This window comes from Mya arenaria, chromosome 12 (genome assembly GCF_026914265.1).
Source record: "Mya arenaria isolate MELC-2E11 chromosome 12, ASM2691426v1".
Lineage (NCBI taxonomy): Eukaryota > Metazoa > Mollusca > Bivalvia > Myida > Myidae > Mya > Mya arenaria.
In genome coordinates this window covers 10,837,623-10,850,403 of record NC_069133.1, presented here as the reverse complement: position 1 = coordinate 10,850,403, position 12,781 = coordinate 10,837,623, and the positions used below count along the sequence as shown (strand labels likewise).

At 35.9% G+C, this 12,781-nt stretch overlaps 1 protein-coding gene across 1 annotated transcript; it reads left to right on the top strand.

Moving 5' to 3' along the window:
• The first annotated feature begins 1,635 nt into the window (after nt 1–1,635).
• Nucleotides 1,636–12,401, top strand: LOC128211118 (protein O-GlcNAcase-like). The gene is made up of 13 exons (XM_052915539.1): nt 1,636–1,832; nt 3,037–3,186; nt 3,304–3,434; nt 3,683–3,851; nt 4,193–4,576; nt 5,128–5,873; nt 6,075–6,249; nt 6,502–6,558; nt 8,217–8,302; nt 9,575–9,679; nt 10,176–10,267; nt 10,674–10,866; nt 11,272–12,401. The coding sequence occupies exons 1-13, from the start codon at nt 1,766–1,768 to the stop codon at nt 11,563–11,565; spliced, it is 2,649 nt and encodes an 882-aa protein (XP_052771499.1). The 5' UTR covers nt 1,636–1,765; the 3' UTR covers nt 11,566–12,401.
• The last annotated feature ends 380 nt before the right edge of the window (nt 12,402–12,781 follow it).

Sequence of the window (12,781 nt, the reverse complement as noted above, 5' to 3'; positions counted from 1 at the left end):
AGTCAACAATATCAACAGATTATCACACGACTACAAAGCCTTATTTTAACATTTTATATGTTAATAAATTCGTATAGTTTCTCTTTTTAAACGCTAATATTTACACTTCCATTCCTTAAATGAACTGCCTTTTGGCAATTGCGTTTATCAATCGATGAACGCAACATCTTCGGATATGTTCGAATCGCAATTCATCGCATAACAATATACATGAACATTTTTATCTTGTTTAATATTGTTTGTATTGTGTCAGCAGGTGCCGTAAAATATAAATAAACATTTTAGAACGTGTTAAATTATGATATGTTAAATGTATCGTTGCCTCAAGTGTTTATACGTTTAAAACTGATTTCAAGTGGTTGATCTTTTCCCGCGTTATGGTGACGTCATTTGATAAAACGTTTCCGGTCACGGTCGGTTCGTTCTATTTACAGAACGGGTAAGAACGGATTACTGAAGGGTTTTCTTAAATGAAATAAAGTATTTTTAAACAATTCTTGAATGGAATAATGCACTATTGGTGTAAATATAAGTAATGATTCGCGGGATTGATGTCATTATCGGGGATATGAACGCAATTTGGCCGGTCAAAGTACGCGTGGAGTCCCTCGGACTCCACACACTTTGACCAGCCCAATTGCTTTCATACCCCGATAATGACATAAATCTCGCATTCATTCCTTAAATGATGTGTATATCCCCCGAAATTGTCCCTGCATTTAATCATTCTCGCTCTTGATGACTAAACAAGTATTTTTTTTTCATTTCCTGTTGTGGAATCGCATCCCATTCCTGTTCAAGAAATCTTCGAAGATCCATTAGGGTGCTATGTGGCTTTATACGCAAAGAAACGCTGCGTCCAAGAACACCCCACACGTGTTTAATGCACCTTGCGTCTTGCAATGCTTTCAACGTTACATCCCGCTTCTTTAAATCCGATAGCACGTAACCGGTCGTAGTCGGAAAAATGGTTACGATTCATCTCTATCAAATATGCTGTTTGGACGTACACAATTAAAACAACCTGTGCCTAATTTAAATTGAAATCCTTATTTTGTAAAACGGTACCAATTATATGCGAACAAAACAAGATATGCAATTTCTCCGTAAATCTAAAAAAACACTTCCATTTTGTGAGTTTTGACTGTAGACCCTAGTCCACCTAAATGGCCGTCAACGAGTCTTTTTACGATTTTTTTACTATGCCAGACTCGTGACAGGGGGTACATAGGAAATGTCAAAATTATTAAACAGCATCCCTGATCGCTCATTATTGTAGCTACTGTAGACCCCTACCCATTTCTAACACGGTATTATCATAATGTGAATGACCAATTAATTATCTTTATTATACATGCAGTTGTTCAAAATAAAAAGTACTTTCACAAAATATATTACCATTATTGATAAATATTTCAAGTGCTTGAAAAAAATCATAAGGGAACACGTTGTCGCATGACTTTTTTTGCCGAGTATATATATGTCTAGAGTCTAACCGCATGAAAAATTATTCGGTAATGTCCGTCGAACACGGAAATAACCGAGATAACTGGTTCTGACCGGTTTAATGTTGCTAGGTCCGAAGAAATCCAAATGCTCTTTTCTATCCAATCACGATTCAGTATCGAGCTCGACGTCAACAAGAAGAGAGTGAAGACAAAGTCGTTGTGTATATTTTGATTATATTTCTGTTAAGAGTTTAAAATTCAAGTCGAAAATAGGAGGACTGTACAGTTCTTGGTTTGGTTATAACAAGAAAACGGAAATGACAGGATCTACAGAGATTCTGGACAACCAACCCTTGGCGAAATTCCTCTGTGGGGTCGTCGAAGGTAATTAATTCAAAATGGCGGACAAAACTTGGCAAATCTCCAAGTCTGGATCGACCTTGGCCCGCGTACTTTTCCAAACGTATTGTTTATTTTTTATAACGCTTTTTATTCAGATTTGAATTTATATTACTATGCTTTCATATAGTATGTGTCCATTGGAAAGTTTAAAACCCGGTTGGAAAGGTGATACTTAAAAAACATATAAGCTGTTTCGTTTTCTAAAAATATCCTCAAAAAGGAATCACCGGGTTGGGGAATATCACAAGTTTCAGTATTTTCCAAATTATCTGTTTTATACTGATATTGTCCATACATTTACCTAAATAATTGTTATCGAAAAAAATGATGTTAAAATTATTTACACTGTAGAAATACTGGAAGCTGGTTATCATTTTGATGAAAACTCAGTTGATGCTTTATAATTTGATCTTGTGTTGTACTAGAAGTATTAATTTTTTGTTATTTTAATTTATTTAATCAACCCACTTTTAAAAAATGATCATCACTTTCAACTGTATTTTTAAATTGGAGAAAAATACAAGTTGGATACCTACCTTGTGTTATAGGGAAATGTTTAGCCCTTTATGCTAGTTGATCCCTTTAGACTACTTCTGTGCAAATCTCCACTCCGGTCTGATTGTCTATGAATGAAAATATTGATGAATTCACTCCGGTCTGATTGATTACTGATGAATTTATTTATGGTTTTTAATACACATCACTTAGGTCAAAATGTTTGTGTGACCATAACTTACCCAGTTGTGAGTTTTAACTGTTCACGGTGCTGCATGTAACGACATTTTGTGGAAGAACGTTCCAAGTGGATATAGTATGATGTCCGAAAGAATTTAATCGAATAGACTTGTGAGCTTTAGGCTTTGCAAGCTTCAAACAGTGACCTCTTGTTCTACTATTGTCCGCAAAATTGAAAAATACACTTGCATTGATGTCATCAACTTATATACGTAATTAGTAGACGCTTTACATAAATATATATGATCTTACGTCATTGATTAAACCATTTTTATATTTACTTTACGTGAACTCCATCGTTGTTCAGCACCTACGCTGATATCAAACACAACAATTTCGGCCTCCAGTCACTTTTGTCATAGGTTTGAGTTTTGGTCACTCATATTTAATAACACTTATACATTCCCATTGACCATAAACTGAGAAACTTACCTTAATTAATCATTTTCAGGATTCTATGGTATACCATGGACAACGGAGCAGAGAAAGCTCCTATTCCAGTGGATGAATTACATGGGGATGACCACCTACATGTATGCCCCCAAAGATGATGCCAAACACAGGGCCTTTTGGAGAGATTTGTATTCTGTGGAGGAAGCAGGTAAATATGCCTATAATTTGTTTATCTTTATCTCCCATTTTTGATTTTTTTTTGCCAATATGTTGTACTCTTGTGCATCTGACTCAACATTAAAATAACACATTATTATTTTTACAGATAACCTGACTGGTCTTATTGAAGCAGCAACAGAGAACAACATCACCTTTGTATATGCCATTTCCCCAGGGTTGGACATCAGCTTCTCAAGTGCCAAAGATGTACAGTGTTTGAAGAGGAAATGTGAACAGGTATGTTTGGATTTAATAGGGAAACCAATTTATTTAAATGGCCTTAATTTATTGGTGCATGGTAATGCTAATTTATTGAATTTGTTTTAAAGGTAAAATCATGGTAGAGATATTCAAACCATGCAGCTGCATCAGATTTTTTTTTGTGCCAGGCTTGGCTTGACTATAAGCTAGGCGTTTTAAACAGTTCTTGTTATGAATTTTATTCATTATTTTACAAAGATTTATGATGATTCCTTTTATAACAGGTTGCTGCATTTGGGTGCCATGCCTTTGCCCTGCTCTTCGATGACATAGACCCAGAGTTAAGTGCATCTGACAAGAGTGCATTCCAGTCCTCTGCCTGTGCCCAAGTTTCCATTACAAATGAGCTGTTCGAGCACCTGGGCCAGCCAGAGTTCTACTTTTGTCCAACGGGTGAGTGAGAACTTACATGCTACATATAATACTGTTGGTTTGTTAGTAAGTGTTTTCTTAAACAGATTGTGAAACAAGAGGTATTTAGGGTTTTAATGCCTTGACTCTTTTTGTGCCATAAGTCATCATTTATTTTTTGAATGCACAATTATGTTGAAATATATTTGACTTGGTGAGGGCGCAGGTGCGCTCTAGCAAACCCCTTTCTGAAGTTGCGCCTGGAATATTGGGATAGCCCTGCATTGCACAAGAGATGTGTGCTCAGTTTTTCTTTATTTAAGTGCCTAGCATATTGTCAAAGGATTATAATATCTTCATAGCGTGATATTTTTATATTTTAGAGTACTGCACATCAAGAGCCATGCCCAACCTTGCTACATCAGGTTATTTGAACACAGTTGGGTCCAAATTACTTAACGACATTCACATCCTCTGGACTGGCTGTAAAGTGATCAGTAAGAAAATCACAATCTCTGAGCTAGAGGAGGTGGCCAAAGTGTTCCGTAGGCCTCCAGTTATCTGGGACAACATTCACGCAAATGATTATGACCAAAGACGCATGTATCTGGGTCCGTTTGATGGCCGGTCCGCAGACATCATTCCCTATTTGCGAGGTGTCCTCACAAACCCAAACTGCGAGTTTGAGGCTAACTACATTCCGCTACATACGCTTGGACAGTGGTCACGGTCCAACAAGAATGGAGTCAAGAAAGATATCATTACAGGTTAGCGCTCTATTTGTCAAATAATGTTAACTGGGCTATTGTTTTAAGTTTTATTGTCAACTTGTAATGCTGACAGATATGTATACTTGACAATAATAATTTATGAAATATATTACCATGTAAAAATAGTATGAGGACACAGTCATAATCATCTGACCATTGATAATGATAACTGATATCATCTTTCATTGTCATGCTGGCTTTTATATCCATATCTTTTTGTTTTGTTTTCAATTCTAAATTTCCATTCACAATTTCTTCACCAAAAGTGGACCCAATTAAATTCTTGACAAGTCAATTAGGAGGGCTTTAGGGTTGATATATTTGGGGTCTTTTAAGGGGAAAATAAACTAATATTAAATCATGTCCTTAATCACAGGAAACTAGACAGCTTTTTCTTTTAACAGAAAAAATTCCTAATTTCGGCATTTGCTGTTAAAATTCATCAAACCTTATTTCTTTGTTGGAAAGTATATGGTAAATTAATAATTTTAGGCTTTTTTGTCATGATTTTTACAATTCTAAGGGCTCATTTTGCTTTTCCTCAACAGAGAACCAGCTGAGTCCAGTTGCATCAGACATTAAGTTGGAGAGTGAGTGTGATTTCATGACAGATGATGATATCAACAACTTCGACTCCAAATACCAGCCTAAGCATGCCCTGAAGATTGCCATAGCTGATTGGCTAATGGAGCTGAACAAGTCTCGCCACCCACCCAAATCATTGGCCGTTGCAACCACCCCTCTGGCTCCCGCTGTGCCAGTACCAAACATTAACATGCCTGCACCGATTCAGGCTTACAACGAGCTGGAAACCACAAACCTCCCTACCACCAATGTGAACCCTGTAGACCCATCTATGATGAACCCTACCACCTCAATTCTTGTCAACAGTCTTGTAGACCCCCTGTGTTCTCCTGAAGTCTCACCGAGACGGGAGTCAGACAATGAATCAGAAATCTCTAATGAAAATGAACCAATGGACTGTGTGCCATGTGCTATTTCTGACAGTATTAATGTCTTGGAAAATATTTCTATGGTGCCAAATATTGGGTCTGCTGACAGTCTAATGCAGTTAGATAGTCAGCCTCCAAATGCCAGCACAGCTGAAGATAAAAAACTAGCCCGTGTTGTTGAAAGTGTTATTTCACATGAAGACTTGGAACTTCTTATAAGCTTTTTCTACCTCCCGTTCGAGTATGCTGCGATTCCTGTACAAATGCTGCAGGATCTCCACTTGATGAAACAAAATTGCTATCTCCTGTCTAGCAACCCATCTTCTGATAACCAAGCACAGGTATGTGTTGGCACAGAAATATCATGGAATAATCTTAATATAACTTTTTTTAAATAAGTGATGACTTGTGATGGTTATTTTTATAGAACAAAATGTTGGTCATGCATAAAGTTATGAAATATGAGACTAGTATTGAGCTATCTACTTAGTACAGATAATCATAGGTCAGGATTTTCACATATGTGGCTTTCTTGTCTTCAGATATCTGAGTGGTGGGAAGCATCCAACCGATTCCTGACAACTGTTGACCGAGTACAGAACCTGATAGTGCAACTGAAGAAGACAGCAAACCAGGCAGTTGGCTACTACTTCTATCCATACCTTTGGGACATGGTCGGAGTCCTGCAAACCTGTGCTGGCTTTGTCAGATGGCTAGGTAAATAGAAATGGTCAAAAGGTCTACAGTACCAATAAACTGATATTCTGCCTGATAAAGCAATAGTTACATGTTCATTTTGTTGAACAGTTGCATTTTGTTCATGCTCTCTACAGGTGATTAAACAATTCTGTTTCATTTAATCAGTTGAACTCTGTTAGATTTAAAGAATAAATTAAATAGGAGATAATAATATAATGATTACTTATTTTAATTATCTTGATATTAATTGAGGCTTGGATCTCGTTGCAGGTCTGGGGCAAATTACGAACTCGGCTGGCTGTCTACAAATGCAGAGCTCATATACATGTATGATTTAGCTTCTGTTTGATCACTATACGCTTTATGTCATTGTAGTGAAACTTCTGCCCAGCCAAATATTCGTATACAGCTGTCTTGATATATTAAGCAATATTTAAGTTAGTATGTGAAATGGTATAAAACAACTTCCGTTACTTAAGCCAAATTTGGGGACAATGTTGGACTCAAAACAGGAGTCTTTCTTTCTAGTATGTAACATGCAGGGGATTGGGTAGACAGTTGGGCAAGCAAGCATTTCTCTATGAATTTTAATTTGTATGAACACTTTTTGTGATTTTCAGATATAGTTTCTTTAAGGCAGTATAGCTGTTAAAGTTCCACGATAGCACCTGGTTGTGTGCTTTTAAAACCTATGTTGATCATAGCTGAAATATTACTATAATCTTTTATCATTTGATTGTCATTTCTTTGGAATTCTTATTATTGAAGTTTTCCTGAATTCCAATAACCTGGTTGAGAAAGCAAACCGACCTGTTTACTATTTATTTTCGGAGGAAAAAAATTATAAAAAAAGACAAAGAGATACTTATACAGTCTATGTTATGCTAAATATTTGGGAAAACTTAAATATATGAACTCTGAATAGTTTGTGACAGTGTGTTATATTATGGTATAGGTTAACAGTGAACAGCTTTTCAACTGGTTTTAATTGCAATATTGCCATCTCTTTTATTATGCTGGAAAAAATGCTATACTGCCAGATGATAATTACTGTAATATCAGTCTTCATGATAAACCACTTGCCCTAAGCCTTAACAAGTAAAATTTTTAAAGTGCAAGTAAGCAATTCAGTCAGCTTGGACATCTTTTTCCATGGTAAACATGCATAATGTAGTTAAAAAACTATTGAAAAAAATATGTGTTTTGGCAAGTTACAATGGTAAGCTCATTTCAACAGCTTCTTGTCCAAATGGGCGACAAGATTAAAATACATCATGAAGACTGGTGTATCAAGAACATTGAGATCAAAGACTTGTTTTTGAATGCATATTGCATTGATGATCATAGATAAATGCATGAACTTCTTCAATACTGTTTCTCGAGTTGTTTTATACCTATTGTATATATTCAATATGTGAATAACCAGCCATTTTCAAGTTTTATCATGTGATGATTTTCATACAAACTTATTTTTTGCTTTATTTAACAAGCCTTTCTTTTTTGTGCGTTATTCGAAACCAGTCGGGAATGATGCCTGATAAAAACTTGAACATAGCTGGGACATGTAATTTATAGATTTATATATAATTTGTTGCTGGCAAGATATTGCTGTATGCTGAATTACGGTTGGGTAGATTTCACATAGCATTTGTGTTGCTGTACTGTAAAAGTTACCTGAGCAACTACAGAAGAATACAATACTGGTAACGTATGAAACAAGAATCAGGCCAGGACAGGTAGTCGGTATTCAAATTGTAAATTTTGATAATTAACTAAGCCATCATATAAAGTTTTTTAAATGCATAATGATAAGTAACGTAAACATCAAATTATAATAATTTAAAATCATTTTTTCAAGTAAACAAATGAAAAAGTAAATTTAAAGATAATTGTAATGAATTAAACAATAAAATTTTCATTAAAATTCAACAATCAACAATTTTGAACATGTTTCTAATGTTATTTTCACTTTTTCTTTTGTACAGGGATGACAAAGGATTATCGTGATGCGTTTTTGAGTGGCGATCAAGAACCATGGTGCTTCCAGGGTGGCTTACAAGCCGAGTTTCAAGTATGTATAGTCGACGAACCCACCCGACCATCATCGGACATCCTCGCCACTCAACTACTCTGCTCCGAAGCATTCTAGTTTTGGAGGGATCAAGTTTTATATAAAATGAATTGTATAATCTGCTTGTGGTTTGTTCCCGAACACACAATAACAAGACTCCATTGCAGGTTCTGTTATCCTTATCTCAAGTGGGTTATTTTACAGGTCTCCAGTAATGCTTACCTTTTCAGGGGTTTTCTGACTTGTACAACCTTTTCATAGGGTCAGACATAGTTCTTGTTTTGTCAGTCTGTAAAGTAAACAGTATCTGAAAAGCCCTAACCTTCATGTGAAGGTATCCATTCTGATCAGGCCGTGTCAGATGCACAATGGTTTACAGACTGAATCACAGCTTCATTGCTTTTGTATTTGACGTTAATTTATCTTGATGAAAATGAAAATGTTGTACACAACTTGAAAATCCTTGAACTTATGATAAAAGATCTATTTGCAGAAAGCAGAGGCATTTGCATACAACATGCAACAACCGGCGTAACTTGTTTCAAAATTGAAAATTGTAACAATTAGTAAATAGGTTACACTCAACTTAGTACATTTCGACACTCATTGTCCAAGTGTGCTAAGCCATTGTGAACTTCTACATATTTCATCTTAAGCCAGGAATTCTGGTTTGAAAGCTTGGTGAACATTAAGTATACACATGCCTCTGATTAAGTAATTATAAAAGGATTTTTATTGCAGAACGTTTTAATATGGTACTTGGTACTTTTTTCAGCAGTGTAAACTGTAGCTTTTCCTGAAGTTTATGTCATTTGCTGTGCTCAAAATATTTTGAAGGGTTGGGTTTGTAAGAATTTGTCAATATTAGAACTTGTTGTCTATTTTCGGATAACCGTTTTTAAGTTTCTTAGTTATGTTTAAAATGATGCAAAGTTAAATTGCTAACTAAAACAAGTAAAATGACATTCAGCAGGGAAAGCTATATGTTTGTTAACTGGTGAAGCTGAAAGATAAAATGTCCAAACACTTGAGATATGGATACAGGCCTGCTTCTATGACAGCTGATAAGATATTAAAACGGGGGATTTTTTGTTGTTTGCATTAATGAACGAGATATTTCAAACCTTTAAATCAAAAGCTGTCATATTGCATCACAATAACCATTTGTTTTCAGAGCTTGGCTTGCTCTAGGGTCGTTTCCTACAATGGATCCGTCCTGCGCATCAAAATCGCCATGGTTACTGTATTAATGATTTTCTTTCAATCTTGCAGCGCATGTTGCCAATTGCCTCAGCACATGATCTGCTTTACATTCGACACCCAGAGGTGATCCTCAAGAAATCCTATAAGTACAGACCATATAAGCTTAGCGATGAGGTAAGATTTCCTTTGAACTGTCATCCAATATTCAGATGTTTAATTTTGGTGCCATGTGATTATTTTGTTATCATTTGAAAGGGTATTGTGAGTAAAAAATACCAAAATTTGTACAAAATGAAAATAAATATTACATACTTTTCTGACCTTAAAATAGTGGCAAGTAGGTCTTTTCGTGTCCTATTTCATGTGATATGCAGTATAACTGTAGATGTAAGTACATTTGTATTTGATCTAAAACAACTCTATGGAGTCACCAACTATGTTAATAGAATATGAATGGAAGTGTCATTTAGCTTATAAGTGATAAGATGATCTGTAAATCTGTAATTCACAATGTCTGATAGTTGGGTCCTTCCTATTGCAGGATATAAGGCTAACACCCAGCGTTTAAAAGGTGTTTGGAAAATGAATCTTGAATACAGGAAATCTCATTTTGTAGTAAATGTTTGCTTAAATGGCATTATTAACAACTGGCATTTGTTTTTACTTTTAGGCTGAGCTGTACAATATCTGTCTAAAGACCTGTGATGATGGCGCAGACGGGACAGAGGTTTTCCCAGAACACCCTAATGTGATTGGCGATAAGTAAGTGAAATTCCCTGTTAATGGTCTAATTTTGTACCTGTTCCATTATTTTTCAACAATGCAAAATGCATACAATAATGTAACAATGTATTTCAAAATGGACATTATTATACAAGGTACATATAATCTTTAGAACTCTGTAGTTGTAACCATTCAGCACTTCAAAGTCTGAGATTGACAGGCGGCAAGAGTTGTCATGCGTTAAATTTACAAGCCCTGCGCAAGAGTGGTTGTTGGTTTGTTCCAATGAACGGGCCCTTTTCATGGCCCCTAAGGAACTGGTTTCTACTCAGAACACTGAATGAGTGGGATGTTATAAGGCAATGGCTTTCATCATTATGAAGTTAAAATTATTCAGCACAAACAGGAGGATATAAGCTTATTTAATTACTGACTGTTCACACAGGTTGATCGGGGGTATGCTGACTCTGAACCCAGAGCAATGTTTTGTGGTGGAGGACGAAGAAGGGCTCATGGGATACGCGGTTGCTGCTCTTGATGCCAAAACACTGAAGCAGAGGGAGGCTGTAGCTTGGATACCGGCTCTTCGAGAGAAATATGTGAAACCAGCCAGCTTACCAGAATTAACCCCAGCTGAGGTAGGCCTTAAGCATTAAATGCTGCAATTTATTTTTATGGAAATCATGTGAGACTCACTACCAGATGAAGACAATTAATATCAGTATGTTTTGTTTCTTTGTTTGTATAGAATTTTTAAAATGACAGACTTACCAATTTTTTTATCAGACTTGGCAGGTGGGTCAGACAGGTTCAGTCTTGTGGTCTACTATATACCTTAAATGGCCTCAGCTTGAAATAATTCACAGCTCTTATTATTCCTTAAGGTAACATTGCAAAAAAACCTAAATAATTTAAGTGTACCATTGTAATACTACACGACTGTTCAATTTGTCAATGGAGATTAACTGGTATGTAAGGATAAGTTGATCCAGTAAGTGTGGAAATAGATATTGTTTCTAATATGTGGTTGCACTTCATTTCAGGAGTTGATACAGAATTTCCACAATGAGCCAGCACCGGTGCCGGAGAGTGTGACAAGCTCGTTCCCATCAGTAATACGTCTTGATGTTCTCTCGAACCGTATGGAGGACTGTGCTGTGACTAAGCGCCTCCTGGCATCCTGTCTGTCTGGGCTGAGAGCCCAGGGCTCCACAGGAGTGTACGTGGAGCTGAGCGTGGGCGACAAGTGTATGCTGGAACACTACAGACTGATGGGCTTCACGCCCGTTAATTCAAGCGAACAAGATGATGTCGTCTATCTTGGACGATTTTTATAAACTAGACATGGTTGTCATTAATGGTTGATAAAAGAGAAATTGCAGAAAAAACACTAAAAAAGTATTGAAAGAATACGCAAAAGTATTAAAATTAAAAAAAAAAATAAGTGTCAAGTGCAGTACAGAAAGTATATGTGTTCTATTTATATGTGCGATAAATGTGTTTGTTACCCTCAAAGGGATTGGACGATAAAAGATAAGAATGTTATGAATGTTTATTTGTCTTTCATTTTGTGTAAATATTACAAGATGTAGTTCTTTATATATACTTATGATCATTCTGTCTTGTCAAGGTATTGATCAGAAGTGTATTTTTGTGATTTTTGAACCTAAAAAAAATCATGTTTAAATTAATTTGATATATTTTAATTGACAGCTGATTGATTTTTCTATGATTGTACTGATTATTTCTATTAATGTGAACAAAAGTTGTGTTTTTTAAGAGCACATGGACTCGTATTGTTGTTTATGTTTTTAGTCTTTAAACATTATAACAAAATGGCGTTTTAGTGCTTCAGCATATTACTGTGAAACTGTGATACATTTTTCAAAAAATGCTTCATGCCAAGGAGCATTAGGGGTAGCCCCCTATGACCCCCACTATGGCACAGCCCTGGACCCGCAAGGGGCCTTTTGGAGCACTCTCGACACCCCTCAAAACGAAAATCCACAGGGCAAGGGGGGACCCCCCGCATAATTTCAGCCATATTCAATACAGCCAGGCAGTATCTGACTTGTGCTGTGATTTTTTATGCTATGTTGTGTTATGTAATTAAATTGTTGATGTAGTTATAATACGGATATTCTAATTGTAATAAATATGTTAAAAAATAGAAGGTCTTGTTCTTTGTATGTGGCATACGGTGAAGATTATGACTATTATAAAATGAACTGACATTTCAGTAAATCCGGAATATTCCTGTTCTGTATATATACAGCAGGTTTCGCTGGATATCGATTTCCATTGAAGGAATGTGTGAATGTCAAGGTTTTCTTGTAGGAATAGATCAATAACCTGGCTGCTAATGTCTAGGTTGTCTGTTTTTCTTGCTTGAGGGCTAATGGTTATTTAAATGTTGACTGGTTCATGTTTGGTCGATCAAGTGTATAGCCGAGATGAATGTTTCAGTATTTATTCGGGAAAATAGTTCTCCTTTATAATCTTATAAATACCTTGTCAGTATATTTGATCTTCAAAACTTCAACCAATCGGAGC

Bases quoted from the DNA above. Each gene is read 5' to 3' on its own strand.
- LOC128211118 (XM_052915539.1), top strand. From the start codon at position 1,766: ATGACAGGATCTACAGAGATTCTGGACAACCAACCCTTGGCGAAATTC. The intron at 1,833-3,036 runs GTAATTAATTCA...AATCATTTTCAG, and splicing joins CCTCTGTGGGGTCGTCGAAG to GATTCTATGGTATACCATGG. The intron at 3,435-3,682 runs GTATGTTTGGAT...CTTTTATAACAG, and splicing joins TGAAGAGGAAATGTGAACAG to GTTGCTGCATTTGGGTGCCA.